General features: G+C 44.5%; 1 protein-coding gene and 1 pseudogene across 1 annotated transcript in view; one reads left to right on the top strand and one right to left on the bottom strand.

Moving 5' to 3' along the window:
- Window positions 1–27,401, top strand: part of GRB2 (growth factor receptor bound protein 2) — an 87,492-nt gene that overhangs the window by 46,905 nt on the left and 13,186 nt on the right. The window contains exon 3 of the mRNA XM_004040999.5: window positions 25,854–25,951. Within this exon, the coding sequence (XP_004041047.1) occupies window positions 25,854–25,951 (98 nt within the window). The remainder of the gene's footprint in view (window positions 1–25,853; window positions 25,952–27,401) is intronic.
- LOC101135033 (large ribosomal subunit protein eL42-like) lies at window positions 19,495–19,854 on the bottom strand (annotated as a pseudogene).

The following is a 27,401-nucleotide window of genomic DNA, read 5'->3' on the forward strand; positions in this document are numbered from 1 at the left end:
CCTGACCTCGTGATCCGCCTGCCTCAGCCTCCCAAAGTGCTGGGATTACAGGCATGCCCAGCTGCGGCTGGCCCTGTCTATTACTCTTAATGATCTTAATGACAGCTCTGTCAGTGTTAACATGTTTCTCCGTTTTAGGATAATGCCATGAATATACAGAGCTAACCACTCAGCAAACACTCAAAGGTAATGAGGAATGAGCATGCCACAGATAAATAATGGAAAGAGGCTAGAATGCAACTTAAATTGGAATTTAAAACAAAAACACACTCCACCCATAGTGTAGGAGATATTTAGTAACATGAATTGGAATTTTAAAACTCTAGTCAAAATGTTAAATATTTGAATTCTTTTCTAACAATTTAGGTAAAATGCAATTTGGAATAATTTTAACAGGGCTTGTGGCCACATTTTTGGTTTAAATATTTATTTACTTAGCTGTTTTCTTCCTCTATATTTGTGTGGGCAGTGAACCTAATAATTAGGTTAAAGTATTAAAAAAATCAATTCCAGAGAGCTCACCTTTGACTAACATAGCAAAGACCATCATTTAGATTACATCAATAGTAATTTCAGGCTAGACATGGTGGCTCGTGCATGTCGTCTGCAACCTCCACCTCCCGGGTTCAAGTGATTCTCTTGCCTCAGCCTCCTGAGTAGCTGGGACTACAGGCATGCGCCACCATGCCCAGCTAATTTTTGTTTTTGTTTTTTGTTTTTTTTGAGACAAAGTCTCACTGTGTCGCCTAGGCAGGAGTGCAGTGGCGCGATCTTGGCTCTCTACAACCTCTGCTGCCCAGATTCAAGCGGTTCTCCTGCCTCAGCCTCCCCAGTAGCTAGGATTACAGGCGCCTGCCACCACGCCCAGCTAATTTTTGTATTTTTAGTAGAGACAAAGTTTCACCATGTTGGCCACGCTGGTCTCGAACTTGTGACATCAGGTGATTTACCCTCCTCGGCCTCCCAAAGTGCTAGGATTATAGACGTGCACCACTGCTCCTGGCCTGCCTCAGTTTTAAGCATGAATAGACCGTCAGGGAGCACCAGATGTTTGAGGAATGGAATATTTGGGCCATTGAAGGATTTTAAGTCAAATGACTTGACAGTCCAACTTTAAAAGAAGAAGACAACTTTATTTTTTCAAAGAACAATTTTAGATTGATAGAGAAGTTGTACAAAGAGTTATCATATGCCCCACATTCACTTTCACCTATTACTAACATTATTATGGCGTATTTACTATTAATGAGCCAATATTGATACGTTATTATTAACTAAAGTTCATACTTCATTCAGTATTTCCTTAGTTTTTCCCAGCGTCCTTCTCTGTTCTACGGTCCCATCCAGGACACCACGTTATACCTCGTCACCATGTCTCTCTAGACTCCTCTTGGCTGTGACATTTCTGACTTAACTACATCAGTGTAGAGTGAGAAATAAAAATTAAAAAGAAAAAAAAACCTCAAACATTTCTGCCTTACATTTTAATGATGCTAATTCTGGTTGCAGGATTCAGAAGATTCTGATGGTGACAAAGTGAAAGCAGTGAGACGGATTAGGAAGCCACTGCAGTAATCCAAGGCAGAGATAATGATAGGCTGGATCAGAATGATGGTGGTAAAAGTGAAAAGTGTTCCATTTGGGGATGTTATAAAAGCCATTAGCCTGGATGGGGAAACTAAAGGAATGAGTGTAGATGGAGAAGAAAAGAGTTCCAGGGATGGAGCCCTTGGGGCACCTGAATGTTTAAAAGTTAGTAAGATAAGAAACTAGCAAAGGAGACCCAACAGGAAGTGGCCAGTTACGTAGGAAGAAAAGCTGGGAAATGATGTGTCTTGGAAGCCAAGAAAGTGCTTCAAGGTGAAGGAAATGATCACTTCTGTTTTGCCCTGCTTATAGGCCAAGTCAGACGAGGGCAGGGAATTGACCTTTGGATTCAGCAACAGGAGCTGATTGGTGACCTTGAGTAGTTTCAGTAGAGTGGTACGAGCGGAATCGTGCTTGGAAGCTGGTTCAGAGAGGATGGGTATGCGCAGGGAAAGCTGCACAAGGAAACTTGCTGTGGTGATAGATGTGTTCTTTATCTCGAAGGTAGTGGATATGTAAATTATACATGCAAACTAATATTTATGAAAGAACGAATGATAGGGTCTTGCCCTGTCACCTAGGCTGCAGTACAGTGGTGTGATCATGGCTCATTGCAGCCTCGACCTCCTGGGCTCAAGCGATCCTCCTGCCTCAGCCTCCCAAGTGGCTGGGACCACAGGCACACACCACCACATCTAACTAATTTTTAGAGAACAGGGTTTCACAACATGTTGCCTAGGCTGGTCTTGGCTCCTGGGCTCCAGCGAACCTCTTGCCTCAGCTTCCCAAAGTGTTGGAATTATAGGCATGAACCACTGTACCTGGCCCAAATATTTAAATATAGGTAATAATATGTATATTGAAGTATTTAGGGGGAAATGTACTCATATCTGTAACTTTGAAATGCATTAAAAATTAAGATAGATAGGGCCGGGTGCAGTGGCTCATGCCTGTAATCTTAGCACTTTGGGAGGCCAAGGCGGGTGGGTTACCTGAGCTCAGGAGTTCGACACCAGCCTGGGCAACACGGTGACACCCTGATTCTACTAAAGTACAAAAAAAATTTAGCGGGGCATGGCAGCGTGCGCCTGTAGTCCCAGCTACTCGAGAGGCTGAGACAGGAGAATTGCTTGAACTCAGGAGGCAAAGGTTGCAGTGAGCCGAGATCACGCCTCTGTACTCCACACTCCAGCCTAGGCGACAGAGCAAGACTCTGTCTCTTTAAAAAAAAAAAAAAAAGAAAAAAGGAAAATTAAGATACATCAATAGGAGAGAGGGATGTATATAGATGGATAGATATGTGACAGAGCAAATACTTTAGGTCAAACTTGTCCAACCCCACAGCCCGCAGGCCACATGTGGCCCAGGATGGCTTTGAAGGCGGCCCAACACAAATTTGTGCTTTCTTAAAACATAATGAGATTTTTTTGCTTTTTTTTTTTTTTTTTTTTTAAGCTCATCAGCTATCATTAGTGTTAGTGTATTTTATGTGTGGCTCAAAACCTTTTTTTTTTCCATTGTGGCCCAGGGAAGCCAAAAGATTGGACATCCCCGATTTATGTGATGGATAAACTTATTCACTGTAAAATTCTTTTCACTTTGCTGTATGCTTGAAAGCTTTTATAACAAGATGTTTGGGGAGGAGGAGAGAACTGGGACAGAGAGTATAGACAACTGTTCCAGGAAGTTTTGATTTAAAGGGGAACAGAGAGATGAGGCAGTAGAGTCAAAAGAAGTCTGCTTTCACCCCACTCCCAGAGATGAGAGAAATGACAGCATTTTTATTTGTTGATTAGAAAAATCCAGTAGAGATTTTAATTAAAATTGATGATGCAGAAGAAAGGAAAATAACTGAGTTAATGTCCTTGAGCAGGCAAGAAGAGATGGGATTCACCACCTTCGTAGAATTTTGTTTTGCTAGGAACAGGGACAAAAGTACGAGTACAGGTCCTGGCCAGGCGCGATGGCTCACGCCTGTAATCCCAGCACTTTGGGAGGCCAAGGCAGGTGGATCACCTGAGGTCAGTAGTTCGAGACCAGCCTGGCCTACATGGTGAAACCCCGTCTCTACTAAAAATACAAAAATTAGCCAGGCATGTTGGCATGCGCCTGTAATCCCAACTACTCGGGAGACTCCCGAAGTGCTGAGATTACAAGCATGAACTGCGCCTGGCCATAGATCTGTTTTTATTCATTATGGCTGGGTTCTCAGTGGGCCCTTCCTATCTGAAAATTCATATTCATCAGCTATGAGAAGTTAAGTTTTTCCTTTTTAAAAAACATTTCATAGTGTCTTTTCTTCTATTTTCACTGTTCTCTTTCTGGAAGTTTGAATAATAGCTGTCACATCTTTTGGAAGACTGCAGTGGGCTCTTCCAGCAATTCTTGAATCCAGCAGTGCCCAACCTTTTTGCTACCAGGGACTGGTTTCATGGAAGACAATTTTTCCATGGAAGTGGGGGGTCGAGATTGTTCGGGATGACTGTTCAACCTCAGATCATCAGGCATTAGATTCCTAAAAGGAGCAGGCAACCTAGATCCCTCGCGTGAGCAGTTTACAATAGGGTTTGTGCTCCTACGAGAAGCACTGGCAATGTGGTGAAACCCCATCTCTACTAAAAATAGAAAAATTAGCCGGTTGTGGCGGCAGGCACCTGTAATCCCAGCTACTCGGGAGGCTGAGGCAGGAGAATCACTTGAACCTGGGAAGTGGAGGTTGTTGCAATGAGCAGAGATCGCACCACTGCACTGCAGCCTGGGAGACAAGAGTGAAACTCCATCTCCCCCTCCCCCCAAAAAAAAGACCGTGAATAAACTTTGCTTGTAGAACTCTGAATACCAGAAAACAATGTCTCTTCCAAGTTCTGAGGGAAAATGCTGTTCAGCCCAGGATTCTGTTGAAATCTATACCCAGCTGAAATAGCCTTCAAGTATAAACATAGAATCAAGACATTTCCAGACATGCAAGGACTCAGAACATTTGCCCCTCACGCACCCTTTTGTTTTTGTTTTTTTTGAGACAGAGTCTCGCTCTGTCACCCAGGCTGGAGTACAATGGTGTGATCTCGGCTCACTGCAACCTCCGCCTCCCAGGTCCAAGCAATTCTCCTGCCTCAGCCTCCCAAGTAGCTGGGATTACAGGCATGCACCACCATGCTTGGCTAATTTTTTGTATTTTTAGTAGAGACGGAGTTTCTCCATGTTGGCCAGGCTGGTCTTGAACTCCTGACCTCAGATGATCCGCCTGCCTCGGCCTCCCAAAGTGCTGGGATTACAGGCATGAGCCACCGTACCTGGCCAGAATTTTTGTTGTTGTTGCCCAGGCTGGAGTGCAGTGGCGCAGTCTCGGCTCACTGCAACCTCTGCCTCCCAGGTTCAAGCGATTCTCCTGCCTCAGCCTGCTGAGTAGCTGGGATTACAGGCATGTACCACCACACCTGGCTAATTTTTGTGTTTTTAGTAGAGGCGGGGTTTCACCATGTTGTCAGGCTGGTCTTCAACCCCTGACCTCATGATCTGCCTGCCTCGGCCTCCCAAAGTCCTGGAATTACAGGTGTGAGCCACCGCACCCGGTAAAAATGGTTTTTTTTTAAGCTCATAGAAACTCGAGGAAATACAGAAGGCCAACCAGTAAAGGAAGTACAGTTGACCCTTGAGCAACAGAGGTTTGAGCTGCGTGGTTCCGCTTATACACGGATTTTTTTCAGTCTACATGTGTGTCAAAAAGACAGTATTCATAGGATGCACAGCCCACTTACGCAGAGGGCCAACTGTGGGACTTGAGTATGCACAGATTTGGGTATATGCAGGGGTCCTGGAACCAGTCCCCCATGAATACAAGGTACAACTGTGTCTTTTTTTTTTTTTTTTTTTTTTTGAGACGGAATCTTGCTCTGTCGCCCAGGCTGAAGTGCAGTGGCGTGATCTCGGCTCACTGCAAGCTCCGCCTCCCGGGTTCACGCCATTCTCCTGCCTCAGCCTCCCGAGTAGCTGGGACTACAGGTGCCCGCCAGCACGCCCAGCTAATTTTTTGTATTTTTAGTAGAGACACGGTTTCACTATGTTAGCCAGGATGGTCTCGATCTCCTGACCTTCTGATCCACCCACCTCGGCCTCCCAAAGTGCTGGGATTACAGGCGTGAGCCACTGTGTCTGGCCAACTATATCTTTTTTAAAAAAAAAACAAGTTCACTTTTTCTCCCAGAGAACGGTCTTGTGAGCTTGATGATGAAAATTCAACTAGAGAAAACTGGAAATTTTGGTGCTAGTCAGTTCAGAGTTGATAGCCTTAATCATGATTGATTTATTATACATAGACATCCGTGACATTAAAACACTTCTACTGCATAAAGGGGATCATAAAGGCTGAGTGATACCAGGCTGTAGCTGCAAACAGTAGGGATATCTTAGTTGTCACATAATATGTCTGATTGCTTTTCTCCTTTGGGAAACTACTTGTTATTGTGAGCAGGAGAATGAACCGTTTATGCCTGGTCACCCTTCCATTTCCGGGGAGCGTGGATGTTCTGTTGGTACTGGGGCCTGACCCAGAATCATGGGATTGTACACACGTTTCTCCTTTAAGCACAACATGAAATCAGGAAGTTGTTCTTGTAACGTGGAGTTGCGGGTCTGACAAGCCTGTTGTTTGCATTAATACATCCTGTCATTTAGCCGTCTTAGTCCCTCTCTTCTCTGCAGGTTGTGACAGTTCTGTGGGACAAAAGTGCTGATTTTTCACATGGAGCAGCATGTAGGTACTTAGAGAAAGAACTAGAGGCGGAGCAAGGCTGGGCTTGTCTCTTCATGATGGTGCCTGCCAAGAGCAGGGGCTGTGCTGCGGCTGCCCTGCCCCCCAGCCCTCACAGTAAACCTGAACCTGCTCCTCCTGAGCTGTGTAGCTGCCTGAAGGAGGCCAGGACCTGGATAATTAATTACTAGAGAAGCCTCTGGTCTAGCAGCAGAAGGAGGTAGTTAATTTAGCCTGCCTGTTAACAATAGTTATATTTGTCTCCGATTCCATTAGAGATGCTTAGGAAAAGGTTTTTATATCCTGAACCCTGATGTCCATTTTCTTAATGCAAAGGCCTGTACTTGGGGTCTTGTAAGCCCCCTAATGTCACTCTTTGAAGTGAAGTAACTATACGTGATAAGTGAATAAAATGTGTCAGAGTGTACTACTTAGAATTTTCATAGATTGTAAAGATTTTCTATATATTTATTTGAATTGGTAATTGGTTATGAGCAGTTTGGTGTAGCTGTTTTTAATTGTACAGCAATTAAGATATCACCTATATTCTCGAAGAATGGGATCGTTCCTTCTAGGTGAGAGATTATCCCTTTAATATGTTTTCTTTCTCTTTTTCTTTGTTTATGGTGGAGAATAAACTTTTTTTTTTTTTTTGGAGGTAGGTCTTGCTCTGTCACCCAGATTGGGGTGCAGTGGCATGATCATAACTTACTGCAGCCTCAGGCTTCCAGGCTCAACTGATCCTCCCACTGTAGTCTCAGAGTAGCTGGGACTACAGCCGCACACCACTACACCCAGCTAACTTTTTTGTTCTATTTTTTGTAGAGACAGGTCTTGGCTATATCCCTCAGCCTGGTCTTGATCTCCTGGGTTCAAGTGATTCTTCCGCCTCAGCCTCTCAAAGTGCTAGATTACAGGTGTCAGCCACCAGCACTTGGCCGTCTTCCTCTAATTTTTAATTTTTTCACTTTGAGAAGCCTATGATATGACATGGAATTTGATGTCTCATCCTGTGTGGTCCTGTGCACCCTGTTCCTACAGAAGTACAGAGGGAATCTTTCGGGAGGGAGGGATAAACTTAGATTCTTAAAAATAATGCATGTGGGTTTTTCAGTGTTCATTTTAGATTCTCTTCAAAACAGTCAGAAGCCCCCTACCCTAATCTCAATTCCTGTCTGCTCCCTCCTGGCTCCCTGCAGTAACCCCTTCTCCACCTGATCTTCCTGCTGCTGCTCTTTGTCCCCTCAGAGCTGTGTGCCACACACAAGCCAGAACCATCATCCTAATGAGCAAATTCCCCAAGTCCTTATTCTACCCTGCACAGTCGGGCTCAGTTCTCTGTCCCTGGTCTCCCCTAGACTATGCCACATCCCTTCCTGCCTGAGAACTTTTGCACCTGCCCGTTCCTCTGCCTGGAATGTTTCTTGCTCTCATTTGTGTCCTCAATGCCCGCCCCCGAGCCTCACTACAGCCTACTTACACTGAGGGTTTCCATTTAAATATTACCGCCCAGGTGGCCAGGCACGGTGCTTCACGCCTGTAATCCCAGCACTTTGGGAGGCCAAGGTGGGCGGATCACGAGGTCAGGAGATCGAGACCATCCTGGCTAACACGGTGAAACCCTGTCTCTACTGAAAATACAAAAAAATTAGCTGTGCATGGTGACGGGTGCCTGTAGTTCCAGCTATTTGGGAGGTTGAGGCAGAATGGTGTGAACCCAGGAGGCGGAGCTTGCAGTGAGCCAAGATCGCGCCACTGCACTCCAGCCTGTGCGACAGAGCGAGACTCCGTCTCAAAAAAAAATAAAAATAAATAAATAAATGTTACCGCCCAAGTGAGCTTTCCTTGCATTGATTAGATTCGGTCTCCCCAAGATGTGCTTTCATACAGAGCACTCTGGACTCATAGAACTTACACCTGAAGTTGTAGTGAACTTGGCTTCCCCTACTGTCAGCTCTTTGAAAGTAAGGCCCATTTTTAAAATTGTATCCCCAGGACCTAGCATAGCTCCTAACTCAAAATAGGCACTCACTCATACTTGTTTACTCAGTCTTTTTTTTGTTTTGTTTTGTTTTCCCCTCTGAGATGAGATCTTGCTATATTGCCTGGGCCAGAGTGCAGTGGCTATTCACAGGTGCAATCATAGCACACTATAGCCTTAAACTGCTGGGCTTAAGGGATCTTCCCAGGTAGCTGGGACTGCAGGCATATGCCACTGTGCCCAGCTGCTCCCTTAGTCTTGACTATGTATTTTTTTTTTTTTTTTGGTTATTTTATTAGGATAGAGTCCTAAGAATGGCATTACTGGGTTAATAGGTATGAACATTAGATCTTTAATACATACAGTCGAATTACTTTTCATAAAGCCATATACCTTTTTATATTCCCACCGATACTATCCCTATCACTGAGTATTAACTTATTTTCATCTTTGCCAGTATGATCATCCAAAGTGAGGCAGTGGGTGGCCATCAAATGTCTGAGTCAGCAAGGCGTGGTGGCTCACGCCTGTAATCCCAGGATTACAAACTTTGGGAGGCTGAGGCGGGTGGATCACCTGAGGTCAGGAGTTCAAGACCAGCCTGGCCAAAATGGTCAAACCTCGTCTCAACTTAAAATACAAAAATTAGCCAGGCGTGGTGGTGGGTGCCTGCAATCCTAGCTACTTGGGAGGCTGAGGCAGGAGAATCGCTTGAACCCTGGAGGCAGAGGATGCGGGGGTTGCAGTGGGCCAAGATCGCATCACTGCAGTCCAGCCTGGGCAACAGAGTAAGACTCCGTCTCAAAAAAAAAAAAAAAAAAAAGTCTGAGTTATGAAAACAGAAGGCTTGAACAAGCCCCTTGATCTAGTTATTCTAGGCAAGCCTACATGTGTCCTTGAAGGTTTCTGGGCTCTCAGGTTTTACAGCCTTAGCAGGCTAAAGACAACAGGGAGGACAGCTTGTCTTATCTGTTAGGCAGTAGTTTTAGTAACATGGTCAGCATGGTTACCTGTAAGAGAGGACCCTGCTTGATTGAGCCACATCCAGCTGTCCAAATGTATGTAATTACCATTTATCATTGAAACATATGACAGCTCCATCAAAAGAGAGCAATGTGTAGTCTGGCAGAGGACAGTAGGATTAAACAAGAATGGCTTCTTTTATTTAAACTCAATGAAAATACAAGAGGGAAAATTACTTTGCTTACTATACCCTCTCACCTGTTATAAGCTGTTCTACCTTTAGGTTCTTGCCCTATTCCTAGACTATTTGAAGTTGTCCTTTTTTCTAGAACGTCCATACATGAGTTGAATTTTCCATGTCAGCCATGCAGCTAATTTAGAAACATGTTGCTGGGTTGGGCGCAGTGGCTCGTGCCTGAAATCGCAGCATTTTGGGAGGCTGAGGTGGGCGGATTGCTTGAACTCAGGAGTTCGAAACCAGCCTGGACAACATGGCAAAACCCCATCTCTACAAAAAATACAAAAATTATCCAGGCCTGGCGGCGTGCACCTGTAGTCCCAGCTACTCAGGAGGCTGAGGTGGGAAGTTCACTCGGCCTAGGAGACAGAGGCTGCAGTGAGCAGAGATTGTGCCACTGCACTGTCTAGCCTGGGTAACAGAGTAAGACCCTGTCTCCAAAACTGAAAAGTAAATAGAAACATGTAGCTGTGAATTCTGTGTCCAACTCAAAATCAGCAATTTCCCTTATCTCACTTTTTTACTTATTTCCTCTTTATTTACACACATAGCTCCCTTAGCTCATAAACACTTCTGAGGGCAGGGACCATGCCTTTTATTCTTATTCCCTTTTCAGCTTCCTAACACAATGCTTTCAGTGTAGTAGACACTTGAACAATATCTAAAGTGCAGTTCAAAGGGGCAGCTACTGCAAGTCATTATGCCAGTCTAGTAATGGTCAGATTACAAATCTCAGGTTTTTATACCTTCACCCCCTTTCTCAACTTTTAATAGTAAACAGAATAGAGCTGGGCATTATGGCTCATGCCTATAGCCCAGCACTTTGGGAGGCTGAGATGGGAGGATACCTTGAGACCAGGAGTTCCAGACCAGCCTTGGCAACATGGTGAGACCCTGCCTCCACAAAAAAATTTTAAAAGTAGCCAGCTGTAGTGGCTCGCATCTGTAGTCCCAGCTATTTGTGGGAAGATCTGAGACGGGAGGATCACTTGAGCCCGGGAGGTTGAGGCTGCATTGAGCTGTGATTGTGCCTCTGCACTCCAGCCTGGGCCACAGAGCAAGACCCCTGTCTCAAATTTTGAAAAAGCAGTTAACAGAACAGAATTGTTTGGCTCTTTTATAGTTTTCTTCTCCCAAGTAGTTGGTAGAATTTGGATACTTTCTGCCCCATAACAAATGTCACTTTATATAAAGGAGCATGTCCTTAATGCATTCCAAAAGACATATACAACTGATTTTAGGCTAATTTCAGTCTGAGTCCTGGTAGAGAACACCTGACACACTTAAATTGAGAGGATTTTAATAATGAGACTATTTGCAAGGTGTTGACCCCAGCTGGGGACCTCCACACTCAGCCCACTCAGGCTAAGTCTTGGTTGCGCTCCAGCTCAGCTCATGGCTGGGCTGGGTATGCCCCAGCTCGCCTGTGTTATGGCTTGTTCCCAGGTTCAGCAGTTCCCAAGGTCTTGTCCTGTGTCTGAGAAGAATGAGGTTATACTGGCAATTTAAGGGTGAGGAGGGTGGAGAAGAATTTTATTGAGCGGTGAACAGCTTTCAGGAGCGGAGGGGGTAGTGGTTCCCCACCCCTGAAGTCTGGTGGTTTCTCTCCCAGTGTGGCTGGGTGGGGGCTTTTATGGGCTCAGAACAGGGGCATGCATGCTGAATGGTTTGTGGGCATGCAAAGAAAGGCTAAAGCAAAGGCACCACTCAAAGGTGGGCATGGCAGTGTAGAAAATCAATTCGGAAAGGGTAGGTAGATGTAAAATAGGTGAAGAGTGGGGATCAATCAGAGGAAAGCCTACCAAATGGGAAGATGGGTTCTCAGTCCAGTCCATGGATTTGACCTGTAGTGTGGCTTTCAGGCTTTCAATTGTCTTTGGCTTAGAGGTGGGGTTTCACTGGGGACCCGCCCCTGTGAGGCATTTGTCTGCCTCCTGCCGCTATCAGTGTGGGTGAAGTTTCTCTAGAAACCACAGGGATAATGCAGTGTCCACAGCTGGTAATCAGGTTACCACCATGAGGCCTGCGGCAGGGAGAAGGAAGGGGGAGGAGTTGCCCAAACCTGGAGAAGGAAAGGACTTACTTTCAATTGAGAGTCCAAGACTGTCCACAGACACTCCCAGGGTGGGAGCTGGGAGAATAAATGCCCTGACCTGACCCTCCCTTCCTCTGACCTTCTGCAGGCCTCCCCATTGATTAACAGCACTGGGAGCCAGAGAGTGAGGGAGCCTGTTGATGTGGTTCTTACAGAGCCAAAAAGTCAGAGCAGGCTGGGCACAGTGGCTCGTGCCTGTAATCCCAACACTTTGAGAGGCCAAGGTGACTTGAGGTTAGGAGTTTGAGACTAGCCTGGCCAACATGATGAAACCCCATCTCTACTAAAAAATACAAAAATTATCCAGGTGTGGTAATCCCAGCTGCTTGGGAGGCTGAGGCAGGGGAATCACTTGAACCCGGGCCGTGGAGGTTGCAGTGAGCCAGGATTGCGCCACTGCACTCCTGCCTGTGCGAAGAGTGTGACTCTGTCTCAAAAAAAAAAAAAAAAAAAAAAAAAGCAAGAAAAGCAAGGTGTAACTGGATCTGGAGAGACAGATGGAGGATACCAGCATAAGATGGATACCTGTCTTTGTTTTTTTGGAGACGGAGTCTCACTCTATTGCCCAGGCTGGAATGCAGTGGCGCAGTCTCGGCTCCCTGCAACTTCTGCTTCCCAGGTTCAAGCGATTCTCCTGCCTCAGCCCCCCGAGTAGCTGGGACCACAGGCGCCTGCCACCATGCCCGGATAATTTTTTGTATTTTGTAATAGAGACAGGGTTTTACCATGTTGGCCAGGCGGGTCTTGAACTCCTGACCTCAAGTGATCCACTTGCCTTGGCATCCCAAAGTGCTGGGATTACAGACATCAGCCACTGTGCCCAGCCAATATAGCAGTTTTTCTAAAGCAGTTTTCAGAAAAAAAAAAAAAAAATCAGTGGCCAAGAGGAAGACCACTGAGCAGCATCTCATCACCAAGTCCTTTTGATTCTACTTCCAGAAATACCTTGACTCTCTCCTCTCTACCGCACTGCCCCACCCACCTGCACCTCCTTGCAGTTCATCTCACAGTCAGCCAGAGGAGCTTTTGAAAAATGCAAACCTGAATGTCACTCTCAGCGACTTCTGATGATTGTAACATATAAGCTTGAGCTTCTTAATTTGCACACTGTGGTCTTCTGCCAGACCACCCACAGGAGAGCCTTTGATCTCCCTTCAAATGTCACTGGCTTGGGGAGGCTTTCTCAGACAGCCCCCACCCCGAGACTAGTTTAGGTCCCTGTGTTTTCTGCTCCCTGACCCTGTCCACTAGCTCGAATCCACATTTGCAGTTTGTATTGTCATTACCTGTTGAACTCTCTGCATTCGCCTCCATCCTGGGGGTGGGGGTGGGGGTGGGGGTAGGGACTTGCCGCTCTACCCCAGTTCCTCTTCCTCTGTCATGTGATTATAACAAGCCTTTCCCGATTTGAAACTAGAGTAACTACTTCAGAAGTAGAAAATGCATTTGGAACTAGCTTTTTGAGTTGGAAATTAACGGTGTCCTGGTGGGAGGACCCCAGCCTTGAGTTTTTCAGTCCTGTATCCTTATGCACACGTTGGTGAATAGTTCTGTGACCAACATTGCTTTTTCTTCTTTCAGTAACATCCTCTGAGGTGGCTCTTGGGTCACAGACGACTGAAAATCAATCAGTCCTTTCATTGACCCCTTGAATCATAGTCTTACGTGGAATTAAATAAACTGTTGTCGGGCGGGGTGCGGTGGTTCACGCCTGTAATCCCACAACTTTGGGAGGCCGAGGTTGGCGGATCACGAGGTCAGGAGATCGAGACCATCCTGGCTAACACGGTGAAACCCCGTCTCTACTAAAAATACAAAAAAAAATAGCCGGGCGTGGCGGCGGGCGCCTGTAGTCACAGCTACTCGGGAGGCTGAGGCAGGAGAATGGTGTGAACACAGGAGCGGAGGTTGCAGTGAGCCGAGATTGCACCACTGCACTCCAGCCTGGGGGACAGAGCAAGACTCCATCTCAAAAATAATAATAATAAATAAAATTTAAAAAAAACTCTGTTGTCATTAATTTTCAGGGTAGAGGTTTGAGCTCCTGTTTTCTGCTTTATGCTGAGGCAGTGGGAAGTGAGTAGAGACCTTAGAGGGTGGAACTGACACACAGGAGCAGGTTTGCCTGTTAGCATCACAAAACATGAGTAACAGCTGCTCCCCCAGGCCGGGGGTTGGTGGGGGGTGGGGGGGGTTGGGGAGGCTTTGTGTTTTATTTTTTGAAGAGAGGAGTGTAGGATTTCATGTAAGATTAAAAGCCTCCTTCTGTTAGTGAAAGGATGAAAAGGACAGTTGCTAAATATGTGTCAATTAAAGTAAAGAATTAGCTACAGTTGAGGCCAAGCGCGGTGGCTCAACACCTGTAAATCCTGGCACTTTGGGAGGCTGAGGCGGGCAGATCACTTGAACTCAGGAGTTCAACACCAGCCTGGCCAACTTGATGAAACCCTGTCTGTACTGAAAATACAGAAATTAGCCAGCTTGGTGTTGGTGGCAGGCACCTGTAATCCCAGCTACTCAGGAGGTTGAGGCAGGAGAATCGCTTGAACCCGGGAGGTGGAGGTTGCAGTGAGCTGAGATCACGCCATTGCACTCCAGCCTGGGCAACAAAAGCAAGACTCTGTCTGAAAAAAAAAAAAATTAGCTACAGTTGAGGTTATTTAGGTTATTTCCAGTTAGAAGTTCTGATGCCATTAATAAATATTTTACCTTTAAGCTAAAAGAAGCTTAACCAGTGTTTTAGTTAATAGCAGCCAAATCTGGCCAAGAGAACAATCTATCCCTCTATTTGAAATTTGCAGAGTCTGCCATGTTCCTTCTACTCACAATCCACACAGACTAAGCAGAGCTAAAGATGCAGACAGGGAATAGACAAGTTCACACTTCATCTAGGATGTTTTCCTGATACCCCCTAACCTGGAGTTAAGTCATCGTCTTTGGTGTTTGGAAGTCAGATGTTTTCTATTGAATTGATGCCTACGTAGTACCCATAACTCCCCGCTCCTGACATTCGTCACACTGTGATGCACCTGGCAGCTTTCTAGTCCCCTTAAGCTCCTTGGGAAGGGTATCCATTTTATCCTCAGTTCACCTAGCCCAGGGCTTGGTGTTTGTCTAGTACAGGTCATCATATGATTGTTGAATTTTTCAAATACACAGATTTTTCTTGAAACCTCTTGATCTCTGTGTCGGTCTCTTCCTGCCCCCTCCCTTCCTCTCCTTTCTTCTCCCTGCTCCTGCAGTTGAAATTCTGACATTCCAAGAGCATTTCAGCTCCACCAAATAGGACTTCCACATGTCACAAAACGCAAGACAGTTATTTTGAATGGAAACTTTTTGTACCCCTTTGGTAGAAGTTTATTTTGAGGTATTGTCTATGCATTTAGGTTTCACTGCCTCCAGATTTATCTGGGTGGAGTAATATCACATAAGTGTGAACTACCTTCCTGTTTTGTTAAAAATATGAAGAGCAATTTCTCTTGATGATAAGAGGTCAACTGAAGAGGTTGATGAGCATATCCTAGTTATCTTTTGAACTAAAATATTTCTCAGAGAAAGAAATATCCTGTAATTTGGTTAGTCGTCTTAATTGTTCATCTTCTAACATGTATGAACATTAAAAAGAAACTTTTTTAATACATGAATAGTCCTGGTCTCTTAATGTGATCATTTTTCTCCATCAACCTAGTTGCTGTTCAGTGGGTGAATCAAAAAATCCAAGGTCTTGCAGACTGTTCCATAAAAATTTTGCTGGCAGAGTTGTAGCTATTAAAATTAGCACCCTGCAAAAGTCTGTCACAAGTCAGACAGGCAGACCGAATCAGAATTAGACGTCACATTGCCAGGAAGCGCTCCATCCTGAGAGGGATTAATAGGACATGTGTAGAAACAGACTTACACCTCCTCTCTCCCTGGTCCAGCCCCCTTTATCCCTGTCATACTGAAAGTTCCCTGCTCTACCCACCCACCCCCACTCCTTCCCAATCTTATACCTTTTTTTTTTTTTTTTTTTTTGAGACAAGGTTTCTCTCTGTCACCCAGGCCAGAGTGCAATGGTGCAATCACAGGTCACTGCAGGCCTCGACCTCCCAGGCTCAAGCAATCCTCCCACCTCAGCCTCCTGAGTAGTTGGGACTGTATGTGCACACCACCATGCCAGACTAATTGTTGAATATTTTGTAGAGACAGGGTCTCCCTGTACCCTCTAGGCTGGACTCAAACTCCAAGGCTCGAGGCATCCTCCCGCCTTGGCTTCCTGGAGTGCTGAAATTACAGGCGTGAGCCACTGCACCCAGCCTACTTAGACAAAGAAGTAGATGGCCTTGTGGAAAGGTACTCCACATAGCCTTTAGGCAGGGTGCTTACGTTACAGGAAGACTGATTGTTTAATTCTCTTACCTCCCTTACCTCTCCTTGCTTGGATCAACAGACTCATGGCAGTCTTTCTAGGATCTATTTAAGAGGTTCTTGTTTATCACCAAGAATGTATAAATTGACGGGTGCGGTGGCTCATGCCTGTATTCCCAGCACTTTGGGAGGCTGAGGTGGGAGGATCGCTTGAGCCTAGGAATTGGAGAACAGCCTGGGCATCATATGAAGACCCTCGTTTCAATTTTTTATTAAAAAAGAAGAGAGAGAATGTATAAATTGTTGCAGACCCAGCTTGCTCTAGGGCACTAAATGTATTACTTAGAACACTTAGAAGAAAGCCCCCACATATAAGTCAGTTCCCCAAAATATGCTAGATACCATACTAAGAGCTGTGAGGAAGACAAATGAGAACTGGGTATGGAGCCAGCTTCATTGCTTGCGGGTTAGTTTGGGAGGGGGCCAAGACATAGCAGCACATGGTCCAAGTAGTGATAGACGAGATACCATAAGGGATTATATTATTGACGTAATCCTCCATTAAATACTATAAGATTGAAGCAGAGGGAAAGGTGACCAGGGTGGTTGTAAGCTCTGAACTGAATTTTGAAAGATTTCAGTAGACAAGGAAAAGTACAGACAAGCGGCGGGGAGGAGTACAGTGTGTTTAGAGGTCGGTGAGTTGACTAGCTGACTGCACGGCAGGGCTCATTTGGAGAAGCAATGGGAGATCAGAGCAGATAGTCGGTGATGGCCAAATTATGAAAACTGGAATGCCAGACTATATTTGCACTTGTAGAAGGATACTTAAGGCTTTTTAACAGAAAAATTGTGGTGATTAACTTTGGAGCACTTAAGCCTTGTTGCCTGGACATTTGGTGGGTCCCCATCTCCTGACTCACCAATGTTTCCCTGTCATACTGATCCCCACTTTGAGCAGCTACTTTTCAAAAAGGTTGCAGTTGGAAAGAAAGCAGTATTTATGGGGCACAACTCCTTCCTTCATAGGCAGAGGGAAGTATAAAGTAATGAATGATTTTTACCATGGAAAGTTGGAGTTTGGGGACTTTGTCCTCCTCCCTGTCTTTCCTTCCTCCTTCCCTTTTTTTTCTTCTTTTCCTTTAAAAACGTTTAAAAGGTGCTAAGTCAGAACCTCTCACCATTCCATCACCAGGGGTCAGGAGGTATACCTGACTAACAAATACCCTTTGTTTTTCTTTTGTGGTTTTTTTTTTTTTTTTTTTTTTTAATGGAGTCACTCTGTCACCCAGGCTAGAGTGCAATGGCGTGATCTCGGCTCACTGCAACCTCTGCCTCCTGGCTTCAAGCGATTCTCCTGCCTCCAGGCGATTCTCCTGCCTCAGCCTCCTGAGTAGCTGGGATTACAGGCACGCGCCACCAAGCCCAGCTAATTTTTTATATTTTTAGTAGAGACAGGGTTTCACCATGTTGACCAGGCTGGTCTCAAACTCCTGACCTCAGGTGATCCACTCGCCTCAGCATGCCAAAGTGCTAGGATTACAGGCGTGAGGCACTGCGCCCAGCCAGGAGAGTTTTAAAACTTCATAAATGCATTTCATTTCTTCTCAACTTTCTGGTTGTTAAAAGCCAAGTACGTATCACCTGGCCTGGTTGGCGAAGATGCTTTTCAGATTTTTATTGAGCCGTGGCCTTGCTGTAGTTGCAGTCATTCCAAATGGAGACTGATCTGCTCGGCATATGTGAGAACTGTTCTCTCTGTGTTCCTGGGTGAACAATTCAAGCTTTCTGTGGGACCAGGAACCTTAATTATTGAACTACCTTTGCTGGTTATCTCATCACTAAAATTCTTAATAGTTTATCTACACTGTGGGTGTTTTTCATGATTTGGCACACAGCATAGCAGGCAGCATTGCCAAGATGTTTTTCATGTTGCAGAAAAACTGTAACAGATGGAGGTGGTGATTGTAAAGCACTTATTTAAAGTGTTAGTAATGAATCACTATAGCTTGAAACTGAGTCAGTTATTCATACTTAAGGGAAGTTGAAGAACATTCTAATAGCTTCTAATAAAATACGTAATCAGGCACCTGAAGAGAACTGACTTTGAGTGGCTCTCCCATTACTGTTACCCTAGCCAGGGCCCTTAGAATTTATTCTTAGGGGCTAAAGTCTTTTAAAAGCATGCATGTATGTGTGTTTTCTCTTTTCTAGGAACTTGAAATTGTGTAGTAGATGTCACTAGAATTGTTGAAATTTGTCTTCAAGTCATGGCAGTATTTCAGTATCGCTCCTTTGGGATTGCCTGAGTGATACTCAAGAGTTAGACTAGTTTTATCTGGGTTCTTTGAAGAACTGGGGACACCTCACTGGCTTATGTTGAATTTCTGCACTGCAGGGACCAACTGTAAATGGTGTTTTTGGTTTTTTATGTGTTAAGAGCTTTAAAATGTAATTCTTCCTATCATTCATGCACAAATGTTCTCACACAAATTGCTTCACAGATTGATAAAACTTTGAATAATTTTTCCCTGAAGAAATGTTGAACTTTCTGCAAGCTGTTGGAATTGGAGCGCGTGTTGAAAGGCTTGATGGGACCATAACTGTACAGCCTATTTCTTTTAAAAAAAATTATGATTTCTATTTTTTATTCATTTACAGATGACTGAATATGTTCAGGCCAGAAAATATCCCCTTATTTCAAAATGCAGCAATCTATAAACAAAATACTTGCCATTTTTCTAAATGACACCTTTTTCTATAATTTGTATAGAAAATTAAGTGCAAGGGCCGGGCGTCGTGGCTAACGCCTGTAATCCCAGCACTTTGGGAGGCCGAGGCGGGTGGATCGCCTGAGGTCAGGAGTTCAAGACCACCCTGGCCAACATGGCGAAACTCCATCTCTACTAAAAATACAAAACAATTAGCCAGGTGTGGTGGCAGACGCCTGTAATCCCAGCTACTTGGGAGGCTGAGGCATGAGAATCACTTGAATCCAGGAGGCAGACAGAGGTGGCAGTGAGCTGAGATGACACCATTGCACTCCAGCCTGGGTAACGAGTGAAAACTGAAGCTGTCTCAAAAAAAAAAAAAAAAGAAAGAAAAAGGAAAATTTATATATCATTATTAGGTCAGTGAATTTTCACAAACAGAACACACCCAGGTCAGGAAATGTGAGATAAACAGCACCTCCAGAGTTCCTTCATGTCCCCTTCCATTGACTTGTACATATATATATATTTTGAAGTAAACATAAACTCTTGGGAGGCCGAGGCGGGTGGATCAGGAGGTCAAGTGATCGAGACCATCCTGGCCAACATAGTGAAACCCCCTCTCTACTAAAAATACAAAAAAATAGCCGGGCGTGGTGGCAGGCGCCTGTAGTCCCAGCTACTCAGGAGGCTGAGGCAGGAGAATGGCGTGAACCTGGGAGGCGGAGCTTGCAGTGAGCCGAGATCGTGCCACTGCACTCCAGCCTGGGCAACAGAGCGAGACTCTGTCTCAAAAAAAAAAAAAAAAAAAAAACATAAACTCAAGATTTTATTGTCTTCATAATAAAACAAAAGATGACACTTAGAACTGGATCACTTGGCCCTTTCTCTTCGTATCTCCTCCCAGTTCAAAATGCTTGCATCTTTTAATAGCCAGCATTCTCTTAGATCTGCAGTTGGGCTCAACGCACTCAAGCCTTAGCACAGTCTTCTTTGTGGTTTCAGCCTTTTTCCGGAAAATTGGCTTAGTCTGCCCACCATAGCCACTCTGCTTCCTGTCATAACGCCGCTTTCCCTGGGCATACAGAGAATCCTTGCCCTTCTTGTACGTGTCACTTTGTGGGGTTGATGCTTGCCACACTTCTTAGAGAAAGTCCAGCGAGTTTTAGGAACGTTGACCATTTGCGTGAGTGCTATCAGCACAGAAAGGACTTGTATATTTTTAATTCTTCTGTATAAAGCTCACCTCATTCCTCATCTCTTAAATTTCTTCCTGATTTGGGCTCTTAACATTATTTTCAGTCTCTTTGCAAAAAAAAAGAAAACAAAAAACAAAAAGAACTGTCTTCACTGCAACTTGTCTCTTCCTCCTTTTATAATCTCATCTCTTGATCAATCTGCTTCCGTTAAACCAAAGTGTCTTGTGTGGCTACAAAGTCATAACTCGAGGGAATATGGGGGTTGGAATAGAAAATGCAGCTGTGGGGTAATAGCTAAAAACATTCCTTGGAGATTTTAAAGCTGAAGGAAACTTTTTTTGTGAGCTCACCCGTAGATTTGTGCAGAGAGAGTGAATAAGCAAGTGAAGACACAGTGATGGGAGCAGCTTGCTCGTGCTCAGGAGTCTGACTAGGCCTTTAAAAATTATTTGTGGCTGGGCACGGTGGCTCATGCCTGTAATCCCAGCACTTTGGGAGGCCAAGGTGGGCAGATCACCTGAGGCCAGGAGTTTGAGACCAGCCTGGCCAACATGGTGAAACCCCGTCTCTATGAAAAATACAAAAATTAGCGGAGCATGGTGACAGGCGCCTGTAATCCTAGCTACTCAGGAGGCCAAGGCAGGCAAATCACCTGAGGTCAGAGGTTCGAGACCAGCCTGACCAATATGGTGAAACCCCATCTCTAGTAAAAATACAAAAATTAGCCAGGCATGGTGGCGGGTGCCTGTAGTCCCAGCTACTCGAGAGGCTGAGGCAGAAAATCACTTGAACCTGGGAGGCGGAGGTTGCAGTGAGCCGAGATTGTGCCACTGCACTCCAGCCTGGGCAACAGAGTGAGACTCTGTCTCAATAAATAATAATAATAATAATAATAGTAGTAGTAGTAGTAGTAGTAGTAATAGTAGGCCGGGCGCAGTGGCTCACGCCTGTAATCCCAGCACTTTTGGAGGCCGAGGCAGGCGGATCACGAGGTCAGATCGAGACCGTCCTGGCTAACACAGTGAAACCCGTCTCTACTAAAAATACAAAAAATTAGCTGGGCGTGGTTGCAGATGCCTGTAGTCCCAGCTACTCGGGAGGCTGAGGCAGGAGAATGGCCTGAACCCAGGAGGCGGAGCTTGCAGTGAGCCGAGATTGCGCCACTGCACTCCAGCCTGGGCGAAGGAGCGAGACTCCATCTCAAAAAAAAAAAAAAAAAATAGTAATAGTAATAAAATAAAAATTATTTGTGAAGGATGTGAGCTTTCACCTAAAGCCACAGCAAATGAAACAATCTTTGTAGGCACAGCCTCATCCACAGATGCTTCTGGTCTCTGCCCCCTCGAGCTCTCCAACATTCATTTGTGTTCTTTGCTGTTTTGTTTTCTTTTTCTTTTTTTTTTTTAACCCGACACTTCAGTAGCTGTTTTGTATACTTAAACATTTGAATAAAACTTAATTTTTAAGCATCTAATTACATCGCTCCAGTTTCAGGGCTTCTGTGTGCAAGCTCCCAGTGCAGGTGGAGCAGTTGGGTTGAAAGGCCTGGTCTCTGGCTCAGGGTTGCAGCTACATTGTTCCTCCTGTGTTTTGCCTCTGGCAGAACCAAGCTTTTTCTGAAATTCTAGAGTGAAGAGGTTTAGAGGTATGTGCAGCAATACCTGGGCTATCTGGTAACGTGATATTCTGGATACTAGAATTTTCCAGATAACCAAAATCGTAACCATTCATGTACTCAAAATGTTACATTTTTGGCCAGCATGGTGGCTCACGCCTATAATCCCAGCACTTTGAGAGGCCAAGGTAGGTGGATTGCTTGAGGCCAGGAATATGAGACCAGCCTAGCCAACATGGTGAAATCCCGTGTCTGCTAAAAATACAAAAATCAGCTGGGTATAGTGGCTCATGCCTGTAATCCCAGCTACTTGGGAGGCCGAGGCACTTGAATCACTTGAACCCGGGAAGTGGAGGTTGCAGTGAGCCGAGATCATGCCACTCCACTGCAGCCTGGGTGACAGAGCAACAGAGCAAGACTCTCTCAAAAAAAAAAAATTACATTTTTAAAAGTGTTAATTCCATATTTTCCTTCTTTCTGGGGGAGAAAAACATACTAAACACCAAGTAATAATTTTTGTTCTGTAGACAGCCATAGTTCTAAGTTGATGTCAAATCTAGGAGTTGCCCTGGAGTTGTGTTTATTGGGGGAGGGGACACTTTTTAGAGGGATTTGCCTCTGTCTTGGTAAAGGTAACAAGAAGAGAGTGTAGCTCTATGAACTCCTGGCAGGTAAATAGAGTTATCTTTTCCTGCAAAGTTATTGGTCACAAATCAAAAGTGTCCCTTTCTAATGATTACTTTGTTCTGTTTTGATGCACAAATAGGTTACAAGCAGCTCTTTGTCAGTCTGACTCTCTGTCTTCCAAGAACAAGTGTATACAGTAAAAGTAGACACACCTCACCATTTCAGGAGTTAAGGCATTTTCAAAAACTCTTCATAGCTGGTATGGGTGCACGTACCTGTAGTCCCAGCTACTCCAGCCTGAGCAACATAGACTCTGTCTCTGAAATAAAATAATAAATATTGTTTATAAGCCTGTGGGGTTTTTATTATTACTATAGGATGATGCTTTATAAGATCATTATTAGACCACATTTTCCTTCTAGACCTTATTTTTGGTAGATAACAGAATCCTGGCCTTAAATAACTTTTAAAGTAGCTCCTTTTCTCAAAGGCTATTCAGAGTTTTCTGTGCTGCCAGTACAGGGGCAGGTGGTGGTGGCCCGGCAGGGTTCAAGCACACTTTCCCTCCTCAAACTTGTCCTTGGTGTGTGCTTTATAATTGTCTATCAATACAGCACCATTGCTGGCCGCAGCACAATGCAGTGTTTTTAAAATGAAGACTTAAAAATTATGAGTGAACCTTGCATATATTGTTTTATCTCATTCCAGTCTTTGATGTGATTTTTTTACGAGAAACAAAATGATGACTAGAAGGAAGTTTTCATCAATACTCTATCAATATTTATGTGACTCTTGGAAACTTTGAATACACTGGGATTTACCACTAGCTAATTTTTTTTGAGAGTTTGCTACACATATTTATTAGCTCTTGCAGGATTTATCACCTTATCCTAAGCATTGAAACCCAGTGTCTGGCACCTGCAGTCAGAGTGTGGTAAGCATAGCAGGTAAGCACCAGCATTGCAAAGCTCTGCAGGGCATACCCTCTGTTAAGAAAGCGTAGTCATTAATGCAGCCTGGCTAGTTGTCGATTATCTGTTGTTATTATCTACCCTTTCTATTGCATCTCACTTTGAATGGCAGTACACAGACAGCACTCACTTTAGAGCAATCCAGCTTCTGATTGGCTACGAGTACAGCATTGTTCAACATCTTGAATAAATCATTTTGTAAAGAATTTTACCAGTTTCCTCTCAGAACTTTGTAATGTAGTGTAGATTACCACTGTACTAGCCAACATTTTCCTGGGCCCACCATTTTGGGGTTGTATTCACATTTTTGTTTTATCTTTTACCAACTTTATGCCTTCTGCCCTTTGCCTTTTGTTGTAAGTCTAGAATTCATAGGGTGGCTTTCACGCTGTACCTGATTCTGTTCTGCTCCGTATATACTAGTCCCCCCTTACCTGCGGCCAGTTGCAATCCAACATATAAATAACATATTTTGGCCAATCGCAGTGGCTCACACCTGTAATCTCAACACTTAGGTAAGCTGAGGCAGGAGGATACTTGAGCGCAGGAGTTCAAGACCAGCCTGGGCAACATGGCAAGTGCCTATAGTCCCAGGTACTCAGGAGGCTGAAATGGGAGGATTGCTTGAACCCAGGAAGTTGAGATGCCATGAGCCGTGATGGTGTCACTGTGCTCCAGACTGGGCAGCAGAGCAAGACCCTGACTCAAAAAGAAAAAGATATTTTGAGAGAGAACACATTCACATAAATTTTTATTACAGTATATTGTTATAACTTTTCTTTTACACTTTTTAAATATAAAGACAGGGTCTCACTATGTTGCCCAGGCTGGTCCTAAACTCCTGGGCTAAAGCAGTCTTCCCACCTTAGGCTTCCAAACTGCCAGGATTACAGGTTTGAGCCAGCACACCTGGCTTGTTAAAACTTTTCTATTTTACTACTAGTCATCATTAATCTCTTACTGTGCCTAATTTACAAATTAAACTTATAGGTAGGACTGGCATGGTGGCTCACACCTGTAATCTCAGCACTTTGGGAGGCTGAGGCAGGAGAATCCCTTGAGTCCAGGAGTTCAAGACTAGCCTGGGCAAAATAAATAAATCGGCCGGGCACGGTGGCTCGTGCCTGTAATCCCAGCACTTTGGGAGGCCGAGTCGGGTGGATCACAAGGTCAGGAGATCGAGACCATCCTGGCTAACACGGTGAAACCCCGTCTCTACTAAAAAATACAAAAAATTAGCTGGGCGTGGTGGCGGGCGCCTGTAGTCCCAGCCACTCGGGAGGCTGAGGCAGGAGAATGGCGTGAACCCGGGAGGCAGAGCTTGCAGTGAGCCAAGATCGCGCCACTGCACTCCAGCCTGGGCGACAGAGCGAGACTCTGTCTCAAAAATAAATAAATAAATAAATCTAAAAAAAAAAACTTATAGATATGTGTATAGTGTAGGAAAAAGCATAGCATATCTAGAGTCCTGTACTATCCACGGTTTCAGGCACCCACTGGAGGTCTTGAAACGTATCCATCATGATAAGGAGGACTACTGTATTACTCTACACAGTACAGCGTCATGGCCTAGCCTATGCATGGCCTGGTACATGTAATTCAAGAGGCAGCATTGGAGAGAACAGTCATTGGGAATATGAAAGTCTGGGCGTGATGTTAGCTCTGTGGGGTCACTACCTCGTAACCTGGGGTGACCATTGATCTTGTTTTTTTACATCTGTAGAATGCAGTGGTTCAGTTCCAGGATTTCCAAGGCATCTGCCTGAATTCTGCTGGTTGATATGCTTTCAGCACTATCTAACTTTAATACAATGTGGCATTTGGGTTATTGAACTGAGTAGGATTTGCCATGCTTTTTCCTGAAAATAGTTTTCCCATACGAGGGCATATGGTTGTCCTCACAAGCAGCAGTGTTCTGGAGCTGTTTGGTGGGTGACCCGTACTTGCGGTAACCCAGAGAAGCCATGAGGGGATCCAGGACTGTATCACTGTAGATTCTGGAGGTCAGTTGGAAGGTCTCTAGAGGAGTCTAATAAAAGGTTATGTTGCTGCTCAGTTCTGCTGTGACACCTCTCTTTCCCAGAAAGCAGACTTTGTCTTCGTCAGGCTCCCTTATTCTCCTATGTGTTTGCCATTTTCCAGAACCTCTTCTCCAGGTTTCTCTCTTAGAAAAACCAAACAAAACAAAAAAACTGGCCGGGCACAGTGGCTCACACCTGTAATCCCAGCAGTTTGAGAGGCCAAGGTGGGCAGATCACCTGAGGCCAGGAGTTCAAGACCAGCCTGGCCAACATGGTGAAACCCCATCTCTACTAAAAATACAAAAATTAGCTGGGCAACGTGGCATGCGCCTGTAATCCCAGCTACTCGGGAGGCTGTGGCAGGAGAATCGCCTGAACCCAGGAGGTGGAGGTTGCAGTGAGCCAAGATCGCGCCACTGCACTTCAGCCTGGGCGACAGAGCAAGACTCCGTCTAAAAAAAAACAAACTAATACTTGCCATTCTTCTTTCTCCTTCCTTACTGAGGGTTTCATTCCAGATGTTTGGGAGCCTGAATTTTCATTTTCAGAGATAATTTCTGTTTCATTTTAACAGAGTTTAACATAATGCTGGTTGTTTGAAGTTAAAAGGAGTCTTATATCCGTATAACTGATAATACTTCGAGTGAAACCATTCACAGACCTAAAAGATAGCATAATTGTCTTGTAACTATCTTTTTAAAGGGAAAAGGAAATGATTGGGTTTTTTTGTTGTCTTATTTCTTTTCAGGTTTTGAACGAAGAATGTGATCAGAACTGGTACAAGGCAGAGCTTAATGGAAAAGACGGCTTCATTCCCAAGAACTACATAGAAATGAAACCACATCCGTAAGTTGAGCTCCATTAGTCTTGGAAGGGTTGGACCCACCTCCTTGTTTCAAACACTCTTTTTAAAATTGAGATCACTGAGATGGATGTCATACTTTTTATTCACGTTTCTAGGGAATTAACAAAGGATGTTGATTGTGCATGTTAATAGTATATAATAATATATCATAGTCAATAATATTATATGTTTTAGATTGATAATAACTGTCAGTGATCTTCAAAAATAAAACGATAGTTGGTGCAGGTCCGTAATTCTTTTTCTGTTAAATATGTCTTAGGGCCAGATGTGTTTCGTAATTCTGCATTTTTTTTGAGTTTTAGAAAAGGTACTTAGATGATTTTGTGTTTATATGTGCTAATCCTGTGGGACAGTATCTTAATATCTTTGTATCCCCAGAGTACGGTGCTTGGCATCTAATAGTTCTCAATAAATGTTTATCCCTCCATCTTAGTGTTCCTACTTACAAGAGATCAAAATATGCTGTCCTCCAGGCTGCTGGGAGCAGTGAATATTTTTAATTTTTTTTCAGAAGCTACCCTTGTCACGATTTTATTAATAACGCAACATAGTGGACCCCTGAGAGCCCCTGCAGACCACTGTCCTCCCATCCTCACCCACCCCTCATTCACAGGCCCTGCTCCTAGTGCAGAAGCAGTTGTTGGCTTGCCTTACAAGTGTGTCAGGGGAGCCGAGGCTTTCCACGCTCAGACTAGGATGCCATTGGACATTGTCCACTTGCTTGTACAGCAGCTGGTGGCGGAGACTTTCAGGTGGCTTGTCGCATCTTGAGTGGGAGGGGCCTGTTGGATCACAGCACATCCTCCCCAGGTCCCATATAAGCCACATAATTTGTGTACTTCTGTTTCCTTCAGTCGTCCTCAAAAGAAACTGTAGGTCAAGGGTTGGCTAAACTTTTTCTGTGAAGAGCCAGATAGCAAGTAATTTCGGCTTTGTGGGCTGCATACAATCCTGTCAAATATTCCTTGTAAAAATTTTATTTTAACAATCGAGTAGAAATTTAAAAAACAGTCTTAGGTTGTGGGCAGATTTAGGCCGAAGGCCATTATTGTTTGCTGGCTCCTTCATTGGATCCAAACACAACATCGACTTCAGTTCCCTTTTGTTTTCATATTTTCAGATTGAAAGGGAATTCAACAGAAAATCATACTACACTTCTTATATGACATGCCTGTGGCTCGAAATTCTTATTTTTCTTCAGTGTTTCGGGTAACACAGGCATTTAAATCTGACTGTTGAGGAAAGATAGGAAAGGCTACCTTCCTTGGAAAGTTGTAGTTACTGCCAGGCTGACTGGGACAGTCACTCCCTTGCCTTGACCTTTTGTCCCCACTATGAAGAACTTTAGAAGAATTGATGGACAAGCATCCAGCACAGGCTCAGCTGTGCTGTTATTTGCAGACTCTGGCCAAAGGGTGGGCAGTGCTCAGC

Source organism: Gorilla gorilla, chromosome 4 (genome assembly GCF_029281585.2).
Source record: "Gorilla gorilla gorilla isolate KB3781 chromosome 4, NHGRI_mGorGor1-v2.1_pri, whole genome shotgun sequence".
In the NCBI taxonomy this organism is placed as follows: domain Eukaryota; kingdom Metazoa; phylum Chordata; class Mammalia; order Primates; family Hominidae; genus Gorilla; species Gorilla gorilla.